The 21,860-nt window shown below is 43.2% G+C and overlaps 1 protein-coding gene across 1 annotated transcript in view; it reads left to right on the top strand.

Moving 5' to 3' along the window:
* Nucleotides 1-21,860, top strand: part of LOC121280028 (hydrocephalus-inducing protein-like) — a 478,228-nt gene that overhangs the window by 57,643 nt on the left and 398,725 nt on the right. The window contains exon 5 of the mRNA XM_041191656.1: nucleotides 7,155-7,274. Within this exon, the coding sequence (XP_041047590.1) occupies nucleotides 7,155-7,274 (120 nt within the window). The remainder of the gene's footprint in view (nucleotides 1-7,154; nucleotides 7,275-21,860) is intronic.

The raw sequence follows: 21,860 nt of genomic DNA, 5'->3' as shown, positions 1-21,860 counted from the left end.
CATGGACTCTCAGGACACGTGCCCTTTTTGCGGTCTTGTGGAGTCCGTGGACCATGTATACATAGGTTGTTGTAGGCTGCACTCCCTTTTCAGTTTTTTGAAAAACCTTTTATTGATGTTTTGTTTGCACTTCAGCCCCACGCTCCTGATCTATGGGCACCCGGTGCGGAAGGGGGTCAGGAAGGAGGAGGACCTCCTCGTGAACCTGCTCCTGGGCCTGGCCAAGTTGGCCATTAACAGGTCCAGGCAGCGGGCGATCGACGGGGGAGTCCTGCCCGATTGTTTGTCCCTCTTCCGCGGCTACGTTCGCTGCCAGATGTCCCTGGAGAGGGAGCACGCGGTGTCTGCTGACACGCTCGAGGCTTTCCGTGCTCGGTGGGCACCGCGGGGACTGGGGTGTTTTGTTGACCCCTTTAATCACATTTTGATTTAAAGTTTGTATGGTTCCTTTAAATTTTTGTCCTTGGTTTTACAGCTGACCTGAATTAGGGGCTGTGCCTGATTTATCCCAATTTTGTTGATTTGGTTTAATTAATTTTATTTAAAAGATTATCAAGAGTTCAATTAGTTCACCCCTCAGCATCCTCTGTTCTAAGGAAAACAACCCTAGCCTATCCAATCTTCCTTCATTGCTGCAAGTTTCAACTCCTGGCAACATTCTTGTAAATCTCCTCTGTACTGTTCCAGAATAATTATGTCCTTCCTGTAAGGTGGTGACCAGAACTGTACACAAAATTCCAGCTGTGGCCTAACCAGCGTTTTAGATAGTTCCTGCTTTTGTATTCAATACCTCATACAATAAAGGAAAGCGCCCCATATGCTTTCTTTACCCCCTTATCCACAGTCCTGCCACCTTCAGGGACCTGTGGACACGCGCTCCAAGATCTCTCACTTCCTCGACACCTCTCAATATCCTCCCGTTTATTGAGTATTCCCGTGCTTTCTTTGCCCTCCCCAAATGCATTATCTCACACTTTTCCGGATTGAATTCCATTTGCCACTTTTACTTTGCCTGCTCAACCAAACTATTGATATCATTCTGGAGACAACAGCTATCCACTTCACTATCAACTACATGGCCTATTTTTGTTAATCCGCAAATTTCCTGATCATGCCTCCCACATTTAAGTCCAAGTCATTAATATTTACACCAAACAGCAAGGGTCCCAACACTGAGCCCTGTGGGATGCCACTGGAAATCACTTGCCATTTGCAAAAACACCAGTTGACCATTACCCTTTGTTTCATGTCGCTGAGCCAATTTTGGATCCAACTTGCCACCTTCCCCTGTATCCCATGGGATCTCATTTTTCTGACCCATCTGCCACGTGGGACCTTGTCACATGCCTTACTAAAATCCATGATTAATCCTCCTTGTTACTTCCTCAAAAAATTCTATTGGGCTGAATTATGCCCTTGTCAGGCAGGTGCAGCAGGCAGGCCCGGGAGCAGTCGCAAAGTCAACCACTGCATACGATCGGGCCCTGATATTGATTTCATGCTGGCTGGCCGCGTGCGCTGGGAGCCTCAGTGTTGCCGGAGTGGGGGCGGGTGGAACACAAGCATTGTAGTGTGCGCATGCATGGGGGTGCATGCAGTGAAAGCTCCCTGAGGCACAGTGCTGCCTCAGGGAGCTGAAGATTTTGAACAATAAAAATAAAGAATTAAAAAATAAGGTAAACATGCCCCCTCATGGCCAGAATTTTGACATCAGCGTGCGGGGGTGGGCCCAACACACCAATGTGTAAAATGACGCGTGGTGACGTCGGGCGTGCGTCCTGACATCACCGCGTGCCATCACAATATTTCGGTGGGCAGGTGCGCGATGATCTCCGATGCGCACCTGCCATTAATTAACAAGCCACTTAAGGCCCTTGAGACATTAATAGACGGGGATTTTTCGGTGCCCGTGTGATCTTCAGAGTGTTACATGGGTCAACGGGCAGGGAGGTAGGCCACATTTCTGAAAACCTCATCCATGGGTGGAATAACAGAGGTGAGTGGGCTCGTGAGTGGTATTTGTCAGACATTTAATTTTTAAACTTACTGCTACTTGCTTGTGTGAACAGGAGAACTTCAAATCTCTTCACAGCTGCTTGTACAGGAATGACAGGCTTCAGGTCAGGACTCTGGAGGAAACATTATTCTTGCGGCCTTGCTGGTTTCAGGCAGTCTTCCCTTACCCTGGGAACAAGAATTGTGCTCTCCACTGGAGGCACCTTCTCTGAGGAGGAAGAGAGGGCCAGAAGGGAGAGGAGGCCAGGAGTCCATATTCAGCTTCCAAGGGGGCCACCTTTGGGAGGACAGGCCCAGGCACAAGGGACGCAGGTCCAACAGGAAGTCCAAAGCGGAAGGGGCTGTAGAAGACGCCACTGTTCTGCTGCCAGGGTTTACAAGCGGTGAAGCAGCTACCTCAATGTGCCTGAGGTACAGTGCCAAAGGAGACTCTGTCTCTCAAGGGAGACAGTGACCTCCATTTGTCAGATGATGGGCTCTGAGATCAGTGCCAATTTTGAGGGTGGACACCCCATGCCAGTGGCATTGAAGGTCACGGCTGCCCTCAACTTCTCTTTCTGGCTCTTTCCAGGGATCGATGGGTGATATTTGCAGAATCTCCCAGTCAGCTGTTCACAGTTGTGTCAAGCAGGTGACAGATGCTCTGCTCAGGCATGCACTGAGTTTCATTCACTATTGCTGGGACGAGGCCAGCCAGCCTGAGCGAGCCGGAGGCTTTGCAGCGCTTGCTGGGTTCCCACGTGTCTAGGGTGCAATGGACTGCACACATGTGGCCATCAAGGTGCCAGCGGGTGAGCCAGGTGCCTCTGTCGCAGGAAGGTATTCCACTCCATGCTTGCCTGCGCCTGCTCCCGACTGGCCCGCCCGACAGGCAGAAAATTCGCTCCCTTGTGATTCTGTCACATGAGCAGGGACATGTTAAAAATGAGTTTTTAAAGATTTTTTTATCACAGATTGAAACCTCATCTTGCCCGCGTTTGAGGTTTCACCAAAAATGCAAAGTCCGCTTAGCCTATTCACCTGCCCGCCAACCGAACGGTTGGATGGACAGTGAAAAGTTCAATTTACTTAATTGATTAAGGGCCTTAGTAGGCCACTTAATAGTTGGCAGGCACTCTGCTGCCTCTTATACACGCCCACCTAGGGAATTATTGCAAGAGTGCGCGATGACGTCGGGACGCTCGCCTGACATCATCGCGCACTATTTTACTCTTGCCCGCCTGGTGAGAGCAAAATTCAGCCCATTAAGTTACTAAGACACGATCTTCCCCTAACAAAACCATGCTGACTATCCCTGATCAACCCGTGCCTTTCTAAGTGACAGTTTACCCTGTCTCTCAGAAATTATTCCAATAATTTGCCCACCACCGAAGTCAAACCGACTGGCCTATAATTTTCTGGCCCATCCCTTGTAATGGTACAACATTTGCAGACTCCAGTCCTCTGGCACCTCATCTGTATCTGCTGAGGATTGGAAAATGATCCTCGGAGCACACGCTATTTTCCCCCCTGGCTTTCTTTAACAGTCTGGGACATAATCCATCTGGCCCTGGTGATTTATCCACCTTCAAGGATGTCAGTCCCTCCAGTACATCTTCTATCACTATGCTTATTGTATCTGATATTTCACACTCCTCCTCTTTAACTTGAATGTCTGTATCATCCTTCTCCTTAGCAATGACAGAGACAAAGTACTCATTGAGAACTTTACAAATCTTCAGCATTAGCGCATAAGTTACCACGTATATCTCTGATAGGCCCTACCCTTCCCTTTGTTATTCTCTTGCCCTTCATGTGCTGGTAAAACATGTTTGGGTTTTCTTTAATTTTACCTGCCAATATTTTTTCAAACTCTCTCTTTGCTTTCCTAATTTCCTTTTTATTCACCCCTGTACTTTCTCTAGGCTTTATACAGTATTAAGTCTTTTGTGACTATCATAAGCTGTCTTTTTCTGCTTTATCTTACCCTGTATGCTTCTGGATAATGAGGGGACTCTAGATTTGGCAGTGCCATCCTTTTTCTTTGTGGGGACATGTCTACACTGTGCCCGTAGAATCTCATTTTTGAATGCGTCCCACTGATCTGACACTGCTTTCCCTTTTAAAAGCGGTAACCAGTCCACTTTCGCCACTTTCAGCTTTATAAAATTTGTCCTCCTCCAGTTTAGAACTTTTACTCCTGTTCTATCTTTGTCCTTTTCCATAATTATGCTAAACCTAACTGTATTATAGTCATTATCTCCAAAATGGTCCCCCACTTTTTCATCCATTTGTCCAGCTTCATTTCCTAAGACTAAATGTAGAATTTTGCTGACTCTCATCGGGCTTGCTACACGCTGGCCGCAAAAGTTCTCTTGAATGCAGTTTAAGAATTTTGTCCCCTCTATACACTAGTATAACTGTGTGAAACTAGTTCACACAGTTAGTATCCCAATTGATATTAGGGTAGTTGAAGTCTGTTGAAGTTTTTGCACTCACAGATTTGCCTGCCTATTTGCTCTTCTAACTCCTTTACACTCTTTGGGAATCAATAGTACACTCCTAGTAGTGTGGCTGCCCCTTTTTTATATCTGAGTTCGACCCTGACTGATTACAATTCTGACTGTATTTGCTGCTGTGAGGTGTCTTGGGATGCTTTACTACATTAAAAACATTACATTAGTATAAGTTGTTGCTGTGGTATCCATATTCTAGTGTTTAAACAAAGATATTTATTAAATCAATATTTGTATCCAGTATTTTATCCAATTGTGCCAGCTTTACCACCAATGCTTAGTTTTGTCTCTTAAAGGCACTGACTCTTGCTGGGATGTGACTCCATTGCACTGGCATCCCTCCAGTACCTCACTCTCATAGTGGGCAGGATTTTATGCGTCGGCTAGCAAGGGCGGGGCCCGCTCGCCAATGCGTTAAATGACGCATGGTGATGTCGGGGGGAACTCCTGACATCACCGCGCCCCATTTAAATTTTCAGGAAGGCGGGGGCGCAGCGAAATCAACTGCACGCCCGACGACCTGTCAGTGGCCAATTGAGGCCATTGACAGAGGCTATTAAGTAATTAAAGGATCTGCCCGTCCAACTTTAAGATTGGCGGGCAGGCCAGGAGCCCCAGCACGAATTGGAAAAAGCATGAAACTTCATTCACGGGCGGGATGAGGTTTCATGGAGCTTTTAAAAAATTTTAATAAAGTTTTTTTGAAAATTATGGACATGTCCCAACTCATGTGGGACATGTTAAGGAAATTTTATTTTTCTATTTTTATCTTTTTGACATTTACAGCTGATCTCCCTGAGGCTACATTTAGCCTCAGGGAGATGAGTGCACTTTTTCATGCACGTGCGCGAAAGAGCGCACTCTCGATTTTGGAAAGTTATCAATGAGTGACTGTTTTTGTAAACTTTCTTTACACATCCTATTGTCACTATAGGGTTCATTGGCTCTATACAGTGTATAGTGTGTGAATGGGCAAGGAAGTGCTATATGTTGGCATGGGGAGCATGAGGGCCATAGGGAGTGGATGGGGAATAGCTTGGGATGGGGGGCATGAGGAGCCTAAGGGGTGGGGGGAGCATACATTGGTATGAGGGTTATGAGGAGCTAAAGGGGGTAGGTGGGGGGCATACTTTGGCATGGGGGTGCATGAGGAGGACTTTTTGAACTTACCTTTCAAAGGGGTCCCTCATACAGACTATTGTTCATGACATCGCTGTGGTGCTATGAATCACAACTCTTTAAAATGCTGGCTTGACCCCATGAAAATTGTGGAAGACTAAGACATGCCTATTCATGCAATGGACACATCAGGAGTTCAGGGTGCAGGCTTGTGACCCAATTGAGCCTGCACCCTTAAAGGCCACTCCTGGGAATGGAGTTGGGAATCTCGGAACTGGGTTCCGGCCACCATTTTCATCCCTCCATGCAGTCTCCCTGACTCCCTGAAAATCCAGTCCATCATGACAGAACTTGGCTCAATTATGATGCACTCCACAGTGGAATAATCTGAGAGGACTGACTGCTTAGACTCATTTAAGAACAGCGGTCACTTTGGTGAGGTACCAGGGCTGCCTGAATTCATAAAATTGTACCCAACCCAGTGTCTTAATGGTGTGGGATGGTGAAATTGGGTGAAAAAAACCCCACTTTAAGTACCATAAAACTTACTTGGTCCTTATGTACTTACCCTACCTTTACCTTTTCTATAATGAAAACCAATGCATATGATTATTTCTTTTCAGCTAAAATATGTTTTTTTTCATTTTAATGCACAGTTTGGTATTTAGAAACAAAATATCCATGAAGTGTAGGAAATTATAAGTCTGTGGTACACAGTTCAGGGAGGTCTTGTGGTGCCGTGGATAGTGTCTCTGCCTCTGATCCAGAAGCTCTGGGCCCAAGTCTCACTTCAGGACTTGAAGGCCGTGGAAGGTATGTTCATAATGTGGCCAAGCGGATTGATTATCAATTTGTAAATTCTTCCAATGTTCCTATAACAGACAGTAAGAGTGGGAGAGTCTCCTGGTCAGCCATGTTTGATGTGGTGTGGCTCCCCTCAAGTTATAGCCTCTGGTGATCTGTTTCAAGAGAACCTAGTCATGTAAACAGATATAAGCACATCCTTTGCTTATATCTGCCTCATGTGTTAATAAACATGGGAAAGCCTCTCATAAGATCTATTGTTCAAGTCTCAATTACGCCTCTGTCAGTTGGAACAAATTCCATCTCTGAACATTTTGTATTTTATTTCCATTAGATTGTAAAGCCTTGCAGAAATATGAAGGCTGAGACCAAAAATGTTGGATTTGTAAATTTTTTACAATGCTTATTGAGCGTGTTCATCTGGTTGTATTGAACCCTTTATTAAGAGCAGAATGGAAGATTGACAAAGTACCTTGTTGATCCTTGTTTGTATGTTTGTCTCTTGATAAACAAGGGGGTGAAAAGCTATCGAGCATAGGTGGGTAAGTAGGCAGATTTGAGGTTAGTATCAGATCAGCCATGATCTTATTAAATGGCGGAGTAGGCTCGAGAGGCTGAATGGCCTGTTCCTGCTCCTTGTGGTCCCATTTAAAGTGAGAGACCTTTACAAATTATTGTTTAGTCGGTAGAGATTAATATTTGCTTTGTTTTCTTCTTCAGTTCTCCATGCTGGACACTGACAGACCAATATTTCAGCCATTTCCGTCAGAAATTACCTTTCAGAACTATGAACCTTGTGAAACCTACGAGGTACCGCTGATTCTGAGAAACCATGATCAGGTAAGTAAAGTCGAAGAGGAGCTAGAAAGACAGTGGGGAAGTTCTCTTTAGTAGTTGTATGAAGGTGCGCAACTAAGAAAGATCACATTTGATCTTTCCAATTATGATCTTAACACTAGACATTTTATCTCTTAAGGGAAGGCTGTACATAAATGTTTTCTTACATCTAAAGTAAATGAAGCAAAACCACAAAATGCATCTCCAATTTCTCATATTCTATATTCAACTACTTCCTCTGCTACCCTCAACTGAAAACAATTGACTTGACCACACCAGCATAGGAACCATCATTTTCCATGGAGGATTTCTTATTTTGTATTTATACCCACATATATATTCTCCAGTCTCATTCTCAATCTGATATTTATCCATCACTTTTTAGAAGGAATTAATTGATTCAACACTAGTTTTATTATTGACACATTCATTTCTCTGAGGAATGGTGGGAGAATCTTTCTTCTAACCCCTAGTCTCATTAGGCTTCTTAATGTTGAATATATATCACCATGTCTGCTTATTGTCAGATAGGCTGCTTGCATCTGCATAATGAAGTTTCTTTGTGCAATACTAATTGCTAGGAGTCTACTACACTATTCTGTAAAGTAATATAACATTATTGTTTTACTATGTTAAATCTAACATTAAACCTACTATAGGTTAATCCAGAAGCTTGGAAAATATAAAAACTCACCCTTAATTTGACCTTTCTATCTATTAGTTATGGAACTGATTGCAAGATTCTTCCAAATGAATGAAAATCCTTAATTGGCAGTGGAAAAATGAACTCTTCATCTGCCTTACTGTAGGTTCTCAACTCAGTCTTTAATATCTCACCCAATCCTTCACCAAAACTCAGGTGTATGACAGGTGGCATAAAAACAGACTGGAGATGATGTTAATAAGGACAGATATCCCTGAAAATAAGCCCTGGTGTTTGTTGGATATGCTTAGTAGCGTAATTTAAGCAAAGTTGGGATCAATTCTATATTGATTGGAATGAAAGAGGAAGGTCAATAACCCTATGTGTTTTTCAATGTGTTCTTTATACTAAACAATTTGTTTTATAAATATTAATAATCAAGTTAATGATTTAATTATTAACCTTCCCCCCCTAGGTGGGATACTATTGGGGAAAATCTGGAATTTCAAAGTTTGGGGATGATTGAAAGGAAGAGAGGAAGAATTTGAATTTTTATAATCCTTCTCATGACTTCAAGGTGTCACAAAGCATTTTATAGCCAATTAAATACTTTTGAAATGTAGCAGCCAGTTTACACGAGCAAGTTCCCACAAACAGTAACCAGAGAATGACCAGATAATGGGTGTTTCTGTGTTTATTGATATGTGTTGAAGAATAAACCAGAGAAATGACCAGATAATCTGTGTTTCTGTGTTTAGTGATATGAGTTGAAGGATGGTAACAGAAGGCCATTCAACCTATTGTCTCTGTGTCAGCTCACTGCAAGACCAGGCTAGTTCCACTAGTCTAAACTAGACTTCCACTAGACCAAGCCTAGTCCACTGCTCCACACATTTCCTGTAGTCCTGTATTTTGTTTTTATTTTCAAGTACTTATTCAGTTCCCTTTTGAAAGCCATAATTGAATCTGCCTCCACTTAACCCTCAGGCAGTGCATTCTAGATCCTAATCACTTGCTGTGTGAAAGAGTTTTATCTCTTGTTGCTGTCGGTTCTTTTGCCATTCACCTCATATTGGGGTCCTCTGGTTCTTAACCCTTTTGCCAACGGGAACAGTTTCTCCTTATCTGCTTTGTCTGGACCCCTCAATTCTCCTTTCAACCTTCTCTTCTCCAAGGAGAACAACCCCAGCTTCTCCAACTTCTCCATGTAACTGAAGTCTCTCATCATAGAATGGTTACAGCACAGATGGAGACCATTCAGCCCATTATGTCTGTGCTGGGTCTTTGCAAGAGCAATTCACCTTTCTCCAGCCTTTCCCTTGTAGCCCTGAATATTTTTCCTTTTCAGATAAAGATCTAATTCGCTTTTGAATGCCTGAATTGAACCTGCTTCCACCGTACTCTCAGGCAATGTATTCCAGATCCTAATGCTTTCTGTATAAAAACATTTTTCATGTTGTCATTGCTTCTTTTGCCAATTACCTTCAATCTCTGCCCTCTGGTTCTTGAACCTTCCACCAACAGGAACAATTTCTCCCTATCTGCTCTGTCCAGACCCCTCATAATTTTGAATACCTCCATCAAATCTCTCAACCTTCTCTTCAAAAAGAACAGTCCCAGTCTCTCCAATCTATCAATGAAACTGAAGTCCCTTATCCCTGGAACCATTCTCATGACTTTTTTCTGCACCCTCTCTAATCCATTCACACCCTTCCTATGGTGTGGTGCCCAGACAGTATTTGATACAGGTCTAATGTAACTTCCTTGCTTTTGTACTCCATTCCCCTATTTATAAAGCCCATGATCCTGTATGTTTTACTAACTGCTCTCTTAACCTCTTGTGCCGCCTTCATTTCATGCACTTATACACCCAGGTACTTCTGCTTTTCCACCCCCCTTAGAATTGTACCTTTTATTTTATATTGTCTCTCTGCATTCTTTCTACCAAAATGAATAATTTCACACTTTTCTGCACTAAATTTCATCTGCTAACTTGTCTGCACATTCCACCAACCTGTTTTTGTCCTTTTTAAGTTCTACACTATCCTCTTCTCAGTTCACAAACATAAAGGTACTGTATCATTATCAAATTTGAAACTGTGCCCTGTACCCCAAGGTATAGGTCATTAATACATGTCAGGACGAGGAGGAGCCCTAACATCGACTGCTGGGGAACTCCACTATAAATCATTCTCCAGTACAAAAAACAACCATTTGCCACTACTCTCTGTTTCCTGTCACTGAGCCAGTTTCATATCTGTGTTGCTATTATCACTTTTATTCCATAAGCTCTAATTTTGCTGACAAGTGTGTTGTGCGGCACTGTGTCAAATTACTCTTGGAAGTAAATGTAAACCACATCAACATTACCCTCATCAGCCCTCCCTGTTAGCTCATCAAAAACCTCCACCAAGTTAGTTAAACAGCTTTTATCCTTAACAAATCCACGCTGGCTTTCCTTAATTAACCCACATTTGCCCAAATTACTATCAATTTTGTTCCTACTTATCATTTCTGAAAGCTTCTCTACCACCGAGGTTATGCTGACTGTTCTGTAGTTGATAGGCTTATCTTTGCACCCTTTTTTGAACAAGGGTGTAACATTTGCAATTCCCCATCCTCTGCCACCACCTCTTGAGTTGAAGGAAGATTGGAAAATTATGGCTAGCGCCTCCACAATTTCCACTCTCATTTCCCTCAGTTTCCTTGGATGCATCCCATCCAGTCCTGGTGCCTCATCAGCTTTAAATACAAACAGCTTATCCAATACCTCCTTCAACTCAATTTCAAACCCTTCTAGTATCTGAATTACCTCCTGTTTCATTATCACCTGGGCAGCACCTTCTTTTGGTAAAGACAAATAGAAAGTATTCATTTAATACATCAAACATGCACCCTGCCTTTTTGCATATATCCTTTTTTTTGCTCCTAATTGGTCCCACCCCTCCTTTTACCACCTTTTACGATTTATATGTCCACAGAAGATTTTTGAACCCCTTTTATGTTAGCTGCCAGCCTCTTCTCATACTCTCTCTTTGCTTCCCTTATTTGTTTTTTCTATTCCCCTCTGAACCTTCAGCCTGGTTCTCAATTGTATTATCCACCTGACATCTGTCATATGCACACTTTTTCTCTTTCATCATAATCTTTATTTCTTTTGTCATTCAGGTTGCTCTGGATTTGTTTGCCCTATCTTTTCTATTTGTCAGAATATATCTTGACTGTGCCCAAACTATTTCTTCTTTAAAGGCAGCTAATTGTTCAGTTACAGTTTTGCCTGCTAATTTTTTATTCCAGTTTACCTGGGCCAGATCCACTCTAACCCCATTGAAGTTAGCTTTGCTCCAGTTATTTATTCTTACTCTGGATCTTCCCTAATGCTTTTCCATAGACAACCTAAACCTTATGATACTATGATCACCATCCCCTAACACTTGATCTACTTGGCCATTCTAGTTTCCAACAACCAGGTCTAACAATGCCTCCTTCTTGTTGGACTGGAAACACACTGCTGTAGCAAGTTCCCCTGAACACACTCTTGGAACTCTTGCTCCTCTCTGCCCTTTACATGACCACTATCCCAGCCTATATTTGGATAATTAAAGTCTCCCATTATAACTACTCAATAATTCTTGCACCTCTTGTAGTTACATCTTTCCCACTAGTTAATGTCCCTAGAGACAACACCAAGCAATGTGATTGCATCCTTTTTGTTCCTTAGCTCTAGCCAAATAGATCCTGTCCATGACCCCCTCTGGAATATTTCTCTCCAGTACTACAAAGTTCTCCTTAATCAATGCTGCCACCCATCTCCTTTCCTTCCTTCCCTGTCTTTCCTGAACATCTTGTACCCAGGAATATTTAATACTCTGTCCTGCCCTTCTTTGAGCCAACGTGGGCAAAGATCTGGCAGATGGAGTTGAATGTGAGAAAATGTGAAATTGTCCATTTTGGCAGGAAGAATAAAAGAGAAGATTGTCTAAATGGTGAGAGATTTCCGAACTCTGAGGTGCAGAGGGATCTGGGTGTCCTAATGCATGAATCACAAAAGACTAGTATGCAAGTACAGCAAGTAATTAGTAAAGCTAATAGAATGTTCTCATTTGTTGCAAGGGGAATTGAATACAAAAGCGGGGAGGTTACGCTTCAGTTTACAGGACACTAGTGACACCACATTTGGAGTAGTGCATATAATGTTGGTCACCTTATTTAAGGAAGAATGTAAATATGTTGGAAGCAGTTCAGAGAAGGTTTACCAGACTAATACCTGGAATTGGTGGGTTGCCTTATCAGGAAAGGCTGGACAGGCTAGGCTTGTATCCATGGAGTTTAGAAGTGTAAGAGGTTACTTGATTGAAACATATAAGATCCTGAGGGGTCTTGACAGGGTGGATGTGTAGAGGATGTTTCCTCTTATGGAAAAATCTAGAACTGGAGGTCACTGTTTAAAAATAAGGGGTCGCCCATTTAAAACAGAGATGAGGTGAAATTTTTTCTCTCAGATGGTCGTGAGTCTTTGGAACTCGCTTCCTGAAAAGCTGGTGGAAGCAGAGTCTTTGAATATTTTTCAGACAGAGGTGGATAGATTTTTAGTAAGCAAGGGAGTGATAGGTTATCGGCGGTTGGTGGGATGCAGATTTTGGATTACTATCAAATCATCTATGATCATCTTAAATGGTGGAGCAGGCTCGAGGGGCCGAATGGCATACTCCTATTCCTTGTCCATGTGTTCGTATGTTCGTAATGGGCTTGAGTGTTTGAGTTTACAGTGATGAGATGGTTACCACACATTGGCTGCTTGGATGAGATTATTCATCCTATATATGCATTCGATGGCCAACCTATTCTGTGCAGTATTGGCACCTACTACCACTGCCATCACCTACTAAACTGGAGTGGTAATGCTAAAAACAAAAAACTGCGGATGCTGGAAATCCAAAACAAAAACAGAATTACCTGGAAAAACTCAGCAGGTCTGGCAGCTTTGGCGGAGAAGAAAAGAGTTGATGTTTCGAGTCCTCATGACCCTTCAACAGAACTGATTGAATGTTAGAAGAGGGGTGAAATGTAAGCTGGTTTAAGGTGGGGGGGGGTGGAAGAGAAGTTGGGGGTGGGGTGGTGTGGCTGTAGGGACAAGCAAGCAGTGATCGGAGCAGATAATCAAAAGATGTCACAGACAATGGAACAAAGAAGTGTTGAAGGTGGTGATATTATCTAAACGAATGTGCTAATTAAGAATGGATGGCAGGGCACTCAAGGTACAGCTCTAGTGGGAGTGGGGTGGAAAGACTAGCCCGACATACAAGATTTAAAAATAATGGAAATACGTGGGAAAAGAAAAATATATATAAATTATTGGAAAAAACGAAAGGAAGGGGGAAGAAATGGAAAGAGGGTGGGGATGGAGGAGGGAGTTCAAGATCGAAAGTTGTTGAATTCAATATTCAGTCCGGAAGGCTGTAAAGTGCCTAGTCGGAAGATGAGGTGCTGTTCCTCCAGTTTGCGTTGGGCTTCACTGGAACAATGCAGCAAGCCAAGAGAGCAGGGTGGAGTGTTAAAATGGCAAGCGAAGGGGAGGTTTGAGTCTTTCTTGCAGACAGACCGCAGGTGTTCTGCAAAGCGGTTGCCCAGTTTACGTTTGGTCTCTCCAATGTAGAGGAGACCGCGTTGGGAGCAACGAATGCAGTAGACTAAATGCTGCTTCACTTGAAAGGAGTGTTTGGGCCCTTGGACGGTGAGGAGAGAGGAAGTGAAGGGGCAGGTGTTGCATCTTTTGCGTTGGCATGGGGAGGTGCCATAGGTAGGGGTTGAGGAGTAGGGGGTGATGGAGGAGTGGACCAGGGTGTCCCGGAGGGAACGATCCCTACGGAATGCCGCCGGTGGGGGGGTGAGGGGAAGATGTGTTTGGTGGTGGTATCATGCTGGAGTTGGCGGAAATGGCGGAGGATGATCCTTTGAATGCGGAGGCTGGTGGGGTGATAAGTGAGGACAAAGGAGACCCTATCATATTTCTGGGAGGGAGGAGAAGGCGTGAGGGCGGATGCGCGGGAGATGGGCCTGTCGTTATATAGATTTTTCTTTTCCCACCTATTTCCATTATTTTTAAATTTTGTATGCTGGGCTAGTCTTTCCACCCCACTCCCACTAGAGCTGTAACTTGAGTGCCCTGCCATCCATTCTTAATTAGCACATTCGTTTAGATAATATCACCACCTTCAACACTTCTTTGTTCCATTGTCTGTGACATCTTTTGATTATCTGCTCCTATCACTGCTTGCTTGTCCCTACAACCACCACCCCGCCCCCACTTATATTTCACCCCTCTTCTAACATTCAGTCAGTTCTGTTGAAGGGTCATGAGGACTCGAAACGTCAACTCTTTTCTTCTCTGCCAATGCTGCCAGACCTGCTGAGTTTTTCCAGGTAATTCTGTTTTTGTTTTGGAGTGGTAATGCTGCTGGCCCTCCTGCGGCCAGAGCAGGGATAGAGGACATCACAGCGGACCTGTACGGTGTCTAAAAGGCACTCGACGACTGCAGTCTTCTTTCCTTTCGGGGCCATATCTTCTTTGCTGCAGTCCTGGGCTGGAACACTGAGCGTGGCTGTACTTTAAATGTGGTGCCTGGCGTGATGAAGCAGCAAGGTGATGGTGTGGTGGGTGAATGAGAGTCCCCCCACCATGGAAATGGCATGTTTCCTGTGAATGCATAAGTAATGCGGCGGGTTTGGGACGATATGGTGTGAAAACCCACCATCATGGTCGGGTAAAACATCGTTTTACCCACCCGCCACTGCACTTAGTGCAAATCTGGGACAATTCCACTTTATACCTCTATTTATAAAGCCCCAGGATCCCAATTTTCACTTCTCTGCATTAAATTTTCTCTGCCACATGCCATTCTGCCAACATGTCTATGTACTCTTGGAGCCTATCACTATCCTCCTCACAGTTCATGATACTTAGAAGCTTTGTGTCATCTACAAATTTTGAAATTATGTTCTGTACACCCAAGTCTAGGTCACTAATACAGATCAAGAAAGGTAGACCCAGTACCAGACCCTGGGGAACTCCATTGTTTACCTTCCTCCAGTCCGAAAACAATTGTCCACCACTTCTCTTTGTTTCCTATCACTCAGCCAATTTTGTATCCACTATGCCTTTTATTCCAAGGGCTTTAACATTGCTGCTGCACTTGTTATGACGCTTGATCAAACTATTAAATGTTGGTCAAGACACTGGGAGAGCTCCCTTCTCTTTGAATAGTGTGATCTTTTGTGTCCATGTGAGTGGGTAGATGGAAACCTGTTTCACTGTTTGATCCAACAGTGTGGTGCTCTCTCCAAAGTGTTAGCCTTGATATATGCTCAAATCGCTGCAGTTGGTTTGAACCCACAATCTTCTGACTCAGAGGTTATTGAGCCAAAGCTGACAAAAGATCAGAGAGGTCCAGACATGACTGTTGTTCTGACGATAGTGTGGCCTGAAATAGCTTTAATGGGATCATATTTTGCTGCCTGTCATGTCTTGTAAGGAGAAACTGTACTGTAAAGTTTTCCATTAACGCTACATGTTGGCATCTGACAGCATCAGACAGGATTAGTGGAGAATCAAGCCTTTGAGCATTGATAAGTGTTTCTAGTTTTTCTGGGACGACAGGACAATGTCATCCTATATTGTGACAGTTTCCTGATGTTGAATAATCTCAACTCTGTTTTACCTGAAAAATGAGGTTCTGAAAATGGAAGAGTTATACTATATGTAATATTACCAGACATCATTTGATTAGTTGTGAAAATGCTTCCAAATGAATGGAAACCTTCAGTAAACAATAGCTAAGACTAGAGGCTGGATTTTTGTGGAGGAGATGGGAAGGTCAAGTTGGCAGGGTCAGCAGAGCTGTTTCCTTTAAAAGGGCTCCCTCCCGCTGTACTTTCATTCTAGGGCGGCGGGGACGGGATGGAATCGGGCCCATTGGTGTTCTCCTTAGAGAAGAGAATATTGAAAGGAGATTTCATAGAAGTATTCAAAATCAAGAGGGGTCTAGACAGAGCAGACAGAGAGAAACTGTTCCAATTGGCAGCGGTGTTGAGAACCAGAGGGCACCGAATTAAGGTGATTGGCAAAAGGACCAATGATGGCATGAGAAAACATTTTTGTGGTTAGGATTCGGAATGCGCTGCCTGAGAGGATAGTAGAAGCAGATACAATTATAGCTTTCAAAAGGGAATTTGATAAGCACTTGAAGTTAAAAAATGTGCAGGGTTCCAGGAAAGTGGGGCTAGCTGAATTGTTCTTGCCACTGTTGGCCCGACGGGCCGAATGACCTGTTTTTGTCCTGTAACCAGTCTGTTCTATGATTCTACTTAGTGACTGTTGTCATTGCAAATTTGAATGGGAAAAGCTGATACAAAAATTTGTTATACATAAATCTGGACTGGAAGTTGTTAGAACAGGAAGTAAGGTTTGTGGATAGGAAGTGCATGATGCAAGCCTTGTGTGTGTATATTCTATTCCTTCACCTTTGTACTTAATTCCCCTCGCATCATATTTTTTAAAAGCTGAGAATTTGCAAAAAGGTATATCAGTATGGCACTGTATTGGCTATGATACTGGATCAGCAACCTGTAAGGGAACGGATTTAAATCCCACCATGGTAAATTGTGAGATTGAATTAAATAAATGTGGTAGTTTAGAAATAAATGACGATGAGAGCTGCTTGATTATCATAAAAATCTAATTGAGTCACTAATGCCCTGCCAGCTTTACCCATAAATTCGGTTCTCCTGGTGTTCTGACCAATATTCATTCCAAACCAGGATATCTGGTAATTCATTTATTTACTGTTTGTGGGAATGCTCTGTGCACAAATTGGCAACATTTCCCTAAATAACAACAGTGACTGAACTTAAGAAGATAATTCATTGCTTGTTAAGGATTTCAATGGATGTGAGAAAGTGCTTTATAAATGGAAGTTATTTCTTTATGCTTATCAGTACCTGGAATTTGTGTTTAATTCCCCGAGCCGCATCTAATAAGATCCAATTTACCTCTGTCACCACCAATATACATTTTGCTGATGCGTTGAGTGTTTTCCATGAAAACTCACTCCTGTGTTATTTTCTGTGAACTGTTCAGATTTACTTTGTACTCCCACTATTAGTTTCTCTTCCCCAGCTTAATGATCTTGTATTTCTCTAAACTAAATGCTATCTCTCATTTTTTAGCCCAATGCCCCAACTTCTGCAGGTCTTTCTCTAGCTTGCCTGCTCAAAACCTCACTCCTTCGTATCATTGGTAAACTTTGATAGCTTGGTGTTACGGACAGGAGGGTGCTTAATTTAAACAGCCCTGATTTCTCCGTTCTCTACCTGTCCTTAAAAGAAAGTTGTTTTTGATTTTCCCCTACCCTTCAATTTGGAGTGATCCAATCCTCTCTTAATAACCCCACAGCAAACTCGAGATAAGGTAGAATAAGAGGGTTCGTTTATTTTTGGACACACGCAAAACATGTGAGAAGGGTATTTTGCAACAGCTGCCCCTTTTTGCACTCATACAATAAAAGAGGGTTAAGGGAAAGAAAGGGGTCCAAGGCAAAACTTAAGTTATGGTTTCATGTGAGTCCAGAGTTGAGAATCAAAAGTCCAGTGGGGTATTCTTTCAGAGGTTAGCAGTCTGAAACTGTTGTAGGGTGACCTGCCTTTCCAGAAGCGAGGACTTCCTCGAAGGGACGTAGAGGTGAATGAGTTTTGTAGGCACAGAGACAGTAGTTGCAAAATTCCAGTAGTTTCACAGAGTAGATTAGGGCTAGGCACTTTACCTCGACAGAGCACTTTCTGCTGCTACCTATTAGATGGTAAAATGGTAGACTGCCTGGGTTCAGTTCCACACGGTAATATTACAGGTTCTAGCGGCTTGGGGAAGTCATATGACATACCCCCCACTTCTTCTCCTGGGTGTTGGACAAAGGATGTATTTTCCCAGGCCTGAAATCTTGAGTTGCTTCATAGAGGATTCAGGGTCCCTTTTATCCTTTGTAGACATACCATCTCCGTTGGCCAGAGCTCTGCCTCAGAAATGTAAAAAGGGTTGGTGCATTTCTTTGGAATTTGATTGTTTGCAGTCACAGAGGGCGTTATCACCTCTTTGAAGATAACAGGTTCCTGCTAGTTTCTGAAGGTTAGAAAATCCTCTGGTATGAGTTATGGCTAGTCAGGGTAAAGCTTATATATTTTCCTTCCTTTCTTCTGGACGAACGATTGGTAATTGCCCCTCCCCCCGTATCATTAGTAAATATTGTAAAGAAGCCACTGGCCCTAGATTCAACCCCTGATATACTCAACCAATCACCCTTCCCATGTAAACTTCCCGACCTATTGTGTATTCGGATTTCTTTCACCTCATTGCTTGCTGCTGTGCCGTCAGCTGTCCAGGCCCTCAGCTTTGGAATTTCCCCCCTAAACCTCTCTGCTTCTCCACTTCTCTCTCCTCCTTCAGATTGTCCTTAAAACCTACTTCTTCGATCAAACTTTTAATCAGCTGCCTTATAGCTCCTTGTGTGGCTCTGTGTTAAATTTTGACTGATAATGCTCCTGTGGAGCTCCTATGGGAGGCATAAAACTTGCACCATTAGTTTCAAGAAATGAATCATTTTTTACCACATAATATGGATGTAGTCACCTTTGGACTAGTTATATATAAAGTTGTTTTGTATTGGTTCTGCCCAAAATCTGTGAACCCAATTTAGTTATTTGCTTCAAGAATTTCTCTCCTATTCCATGCCCTTATTATCTGTAAAGTAATTTCCTACGTAGTACTTTATTAAAGGATTTGCTTATGTCTAGGCATGTTAAATCCATTGAGTTCTGTTTGTCAACCAATTCAGTTATATCCTCAAAAAAATCTAGTAGGTTTGTTAAGCAAGACCACTACCCATGTTAATGATTTTTTTATCATTCAATGTTTTGTGTGATGATTCAGGAGTGAACTTGCAACGAACAACCAGAATATTGAACATCAGCACACAATGAACAGGCAGGACCCTTGACCTCAATTCAACTCAATGACATTAAACTGCAAATAATCAGCAGACACAGCTGATGAAATTGGGAGATAAGGTATTTCAAGGGAAAATTGAGGGTCATTTTCAACTTTGCTACTTGGAGGGGTTAACTTAAAGGAGTGGATCACCCACCCATTGTAGAATCCACCTCATTTTAGTTGCATTCAAACCACAAGATGTGTAGACAATATATGGGAAGATACTCGATGAGAAGTAAAATACTGGCCCTGCTGAATAAAACAATAGGTTAGATATGGGAGGCACCAAAACTTGCACCATTAGTTTCAAGAAATGAATCATTTTTTATCACATAATATGGATGTAGTCACCTTTCAAAGATATGAATTTAGCAAACTGGCAGTGGGGTCATTTTTGAATAGGATTAATAGAAATGCTTATAAGTGGGATTCCAGGAATACCCAGCTGGGTATTGTAGTAAAACCATGTTTTTATCAAAAATTACTTGACTTATTGAGTGGACTGATATGTAGGCAAATTTCTGAGTGCAAAAACAACAGGGCAGTAAAAGTTGGAGACTTCAGCAACCCTAATATCAACTGGAATACAAACAGTGTGAAGGGCATAGAGGGCACAAAATTCTTGAACTGCATTCAAGAGAACTTTTCCAGTCAGCCTGTAACAAGCCCAATGAGAAGGGATGCAGTTCTAGATTGAGTCTTAGGAAATAAAGCTGGGCAAGTGGATGAAGTTGCAGTGGGAGACCATTTTGGAGATAGTGACCATAATACAGTTAGATTTAGAATCAGTATGTAAAAAGACAAAGATAAAAATAGAGTAAAAGTTCTAAATTAGGGGAAGACAAATTTTACAAAGCTGAGAGGCGAACTGGTGAAAGTGGACTGGATATAGTTACTAGAAGGGAAAGCAGTGTCAAATCAGCGGGAGATATTCAAAAGCAAGATTCTACAGGCACAGTGTAGACATGTCCCCGCAAAGAGAAAGGGTGGTACTGCAAAATCTAGAGCTCCCTGGTTATCCAGAAGCATACAGGTTAAGATAAAGCAGAAAAAGAGAGTTTATGATAGTCACAAAAAGCTTAATATTCTAGAAAACCTAGAGGAGTATAGAAAGTACAGGGGTGAAGTAAGAAAGGAAATTAGGAAAGCAAAGAGAGGATATGAAAAAATATTGGCAGGTAAAATCAAAGAAAGCCCAAAGATATTTTACCAGTACATGAAGAGCAAGAGGACAACTAAGAAAAGGGTAGGTCATGTCAAAGATATACATGGTAACTTGTGCATTGATGCTGAAGATGTGAGCAAAACAAAAACAGAATTACCTGGAAAAACTCAGCAGGTCTGGCAGCATCGGCGGAGAAGAAAAGAGTTGACGTTTCGAGTCCTCATGACCCTTCGACAGAACTTGAGTTCGAGTCCAGGAAAGAGCTGAAATATAAGCTGGTTTAAGGTGTGTGTGTGGGGGGCGGAGAGATAGAGAGACAGAGAGGTGGAGGGGGGGTGGTGTGGTTGTAGGGACAAACAAGCAGTGATAGAAGCAGATCATCAAAAGATGTCAATGACAATAGTACAATAGAACACATAGGTGTTAAAGTTAAAGTTGGTGATATTATCTAAACGAATGTGCTAATTAAGAATGGATGGTAGGGCACTCAAGGTATAGCTCTAGTGGGGTTTTTTTAATAATGGAAATAGATGGGAAAAGGAAAATCTTTATAATTTATTGGAAAAAAAAAGGAAGGGGGAAACAGAAAGGGGGTGGGGATGGGGGAGGGAGCTCACGACCTAAAGTTATTGAATTCAATATTCAGTCCGGAAGGCTGTAAAGTCCCTAGTCGGAAGATGAGGTGTTGTTCCTCCAGTTTGCGTTGGGCTTCACTGGAACAATGCAGCAAGCCAAGGACAGACATGTGGGCAAGAGAGCAGGGTGGAGTGTTAAAATGGCAAGCGACAGGGAGGTTTGGGTCATTCTTGCGGACAGACCGCAGGTGTTCTGCAAAGCGGTCGCCCAGTTTACGTTTGGTCTCTCCAATGTAGAGGAGACCACATTGGGAGCAACGAATGCAGTAGACTAAGTTGGGGGAAATGCAAGTGAAATGCTGCTTCACTTGAAAGGAGTGTTTGGGTCCTTGGACGGTGAGGAGAGAGGAAGTGAAGGGGCAGGTGTTGCATCTTTTGCGTGGGCATGGGGTTGTGCCATAGGAGGGGGTTGAGGAGTGGGGGGTGATGGAGGAGTGGACCAGGGTGTCCCGGAGGGAGCGATCCCTACGGAATGCCGATAAGGGGGGTGAAGGGAAGATGTGTTTGGTGGTGGCATCATGCTGGAGTTGGCGGAAATGGCGGAGGATGATCCTTTGAATGCGGAGGCTGGTGGGGTGATAAGTGAGGACAAGGGGGACTCTATCATGTTTCTGGGAGGGAGGAGAAGGCGTGAGGGCGGATGCGCGGGAGATGGGCCGGACACGGTTGAGGGCCCTGTCAACGACCGTGGGTGGAAAACCTCGGTTAAGGAAGAAGGAGGACATGTCAGAGGAACTGTTTTTGAATGTAGCATCATCGGAACAGATGCGACGGAGGCGAAGGAACTGAGAGAATGGGATGGAGTCCTTACAGGAAGCGGGGTGTGAGGAGCTGTAGTCGAGATAGCTGTGGGAGTCGGTGGGTTTGTAATGGATATTGGTGGACAGCCTATCACCAGAGATTGAGACAGAGAGGTCAAGGAAGGGAAGGGAAGTGTCAGAGATGGACCACGTGAAAATGATGGAGGGGTGGAGATTGGAAGCAAAATTAATAAATTTTTCCAAGTCCTGACGAGAGCATGAAGCGGCACCGAAGTAATCTTCGATGTACCGGAGAAAGAGTTGTGGAAGGGGGCCGGAGTAGGACTGCAACAAGGAATGTTCCACAT

Source organism: Carcharodon carcharias, chromosome 7, assembly GCF_017639515.1.
Source record: "Carcharodon carcharias isolate sCarCar2 chromosome 7, sCarCar2.pri, whole genome shotgun sequence".
In the NCBI taxonomy this organism is placed as follows: Eukaryota; Metazoa; Chordata; class Chondrichthyes; order Lamniformes; family Lamnidae; genus Carcharodon; species Carcharodon carcharias.
This window is presented reverse-complemented; position numbering and strand designations above follow the sequence as displayed.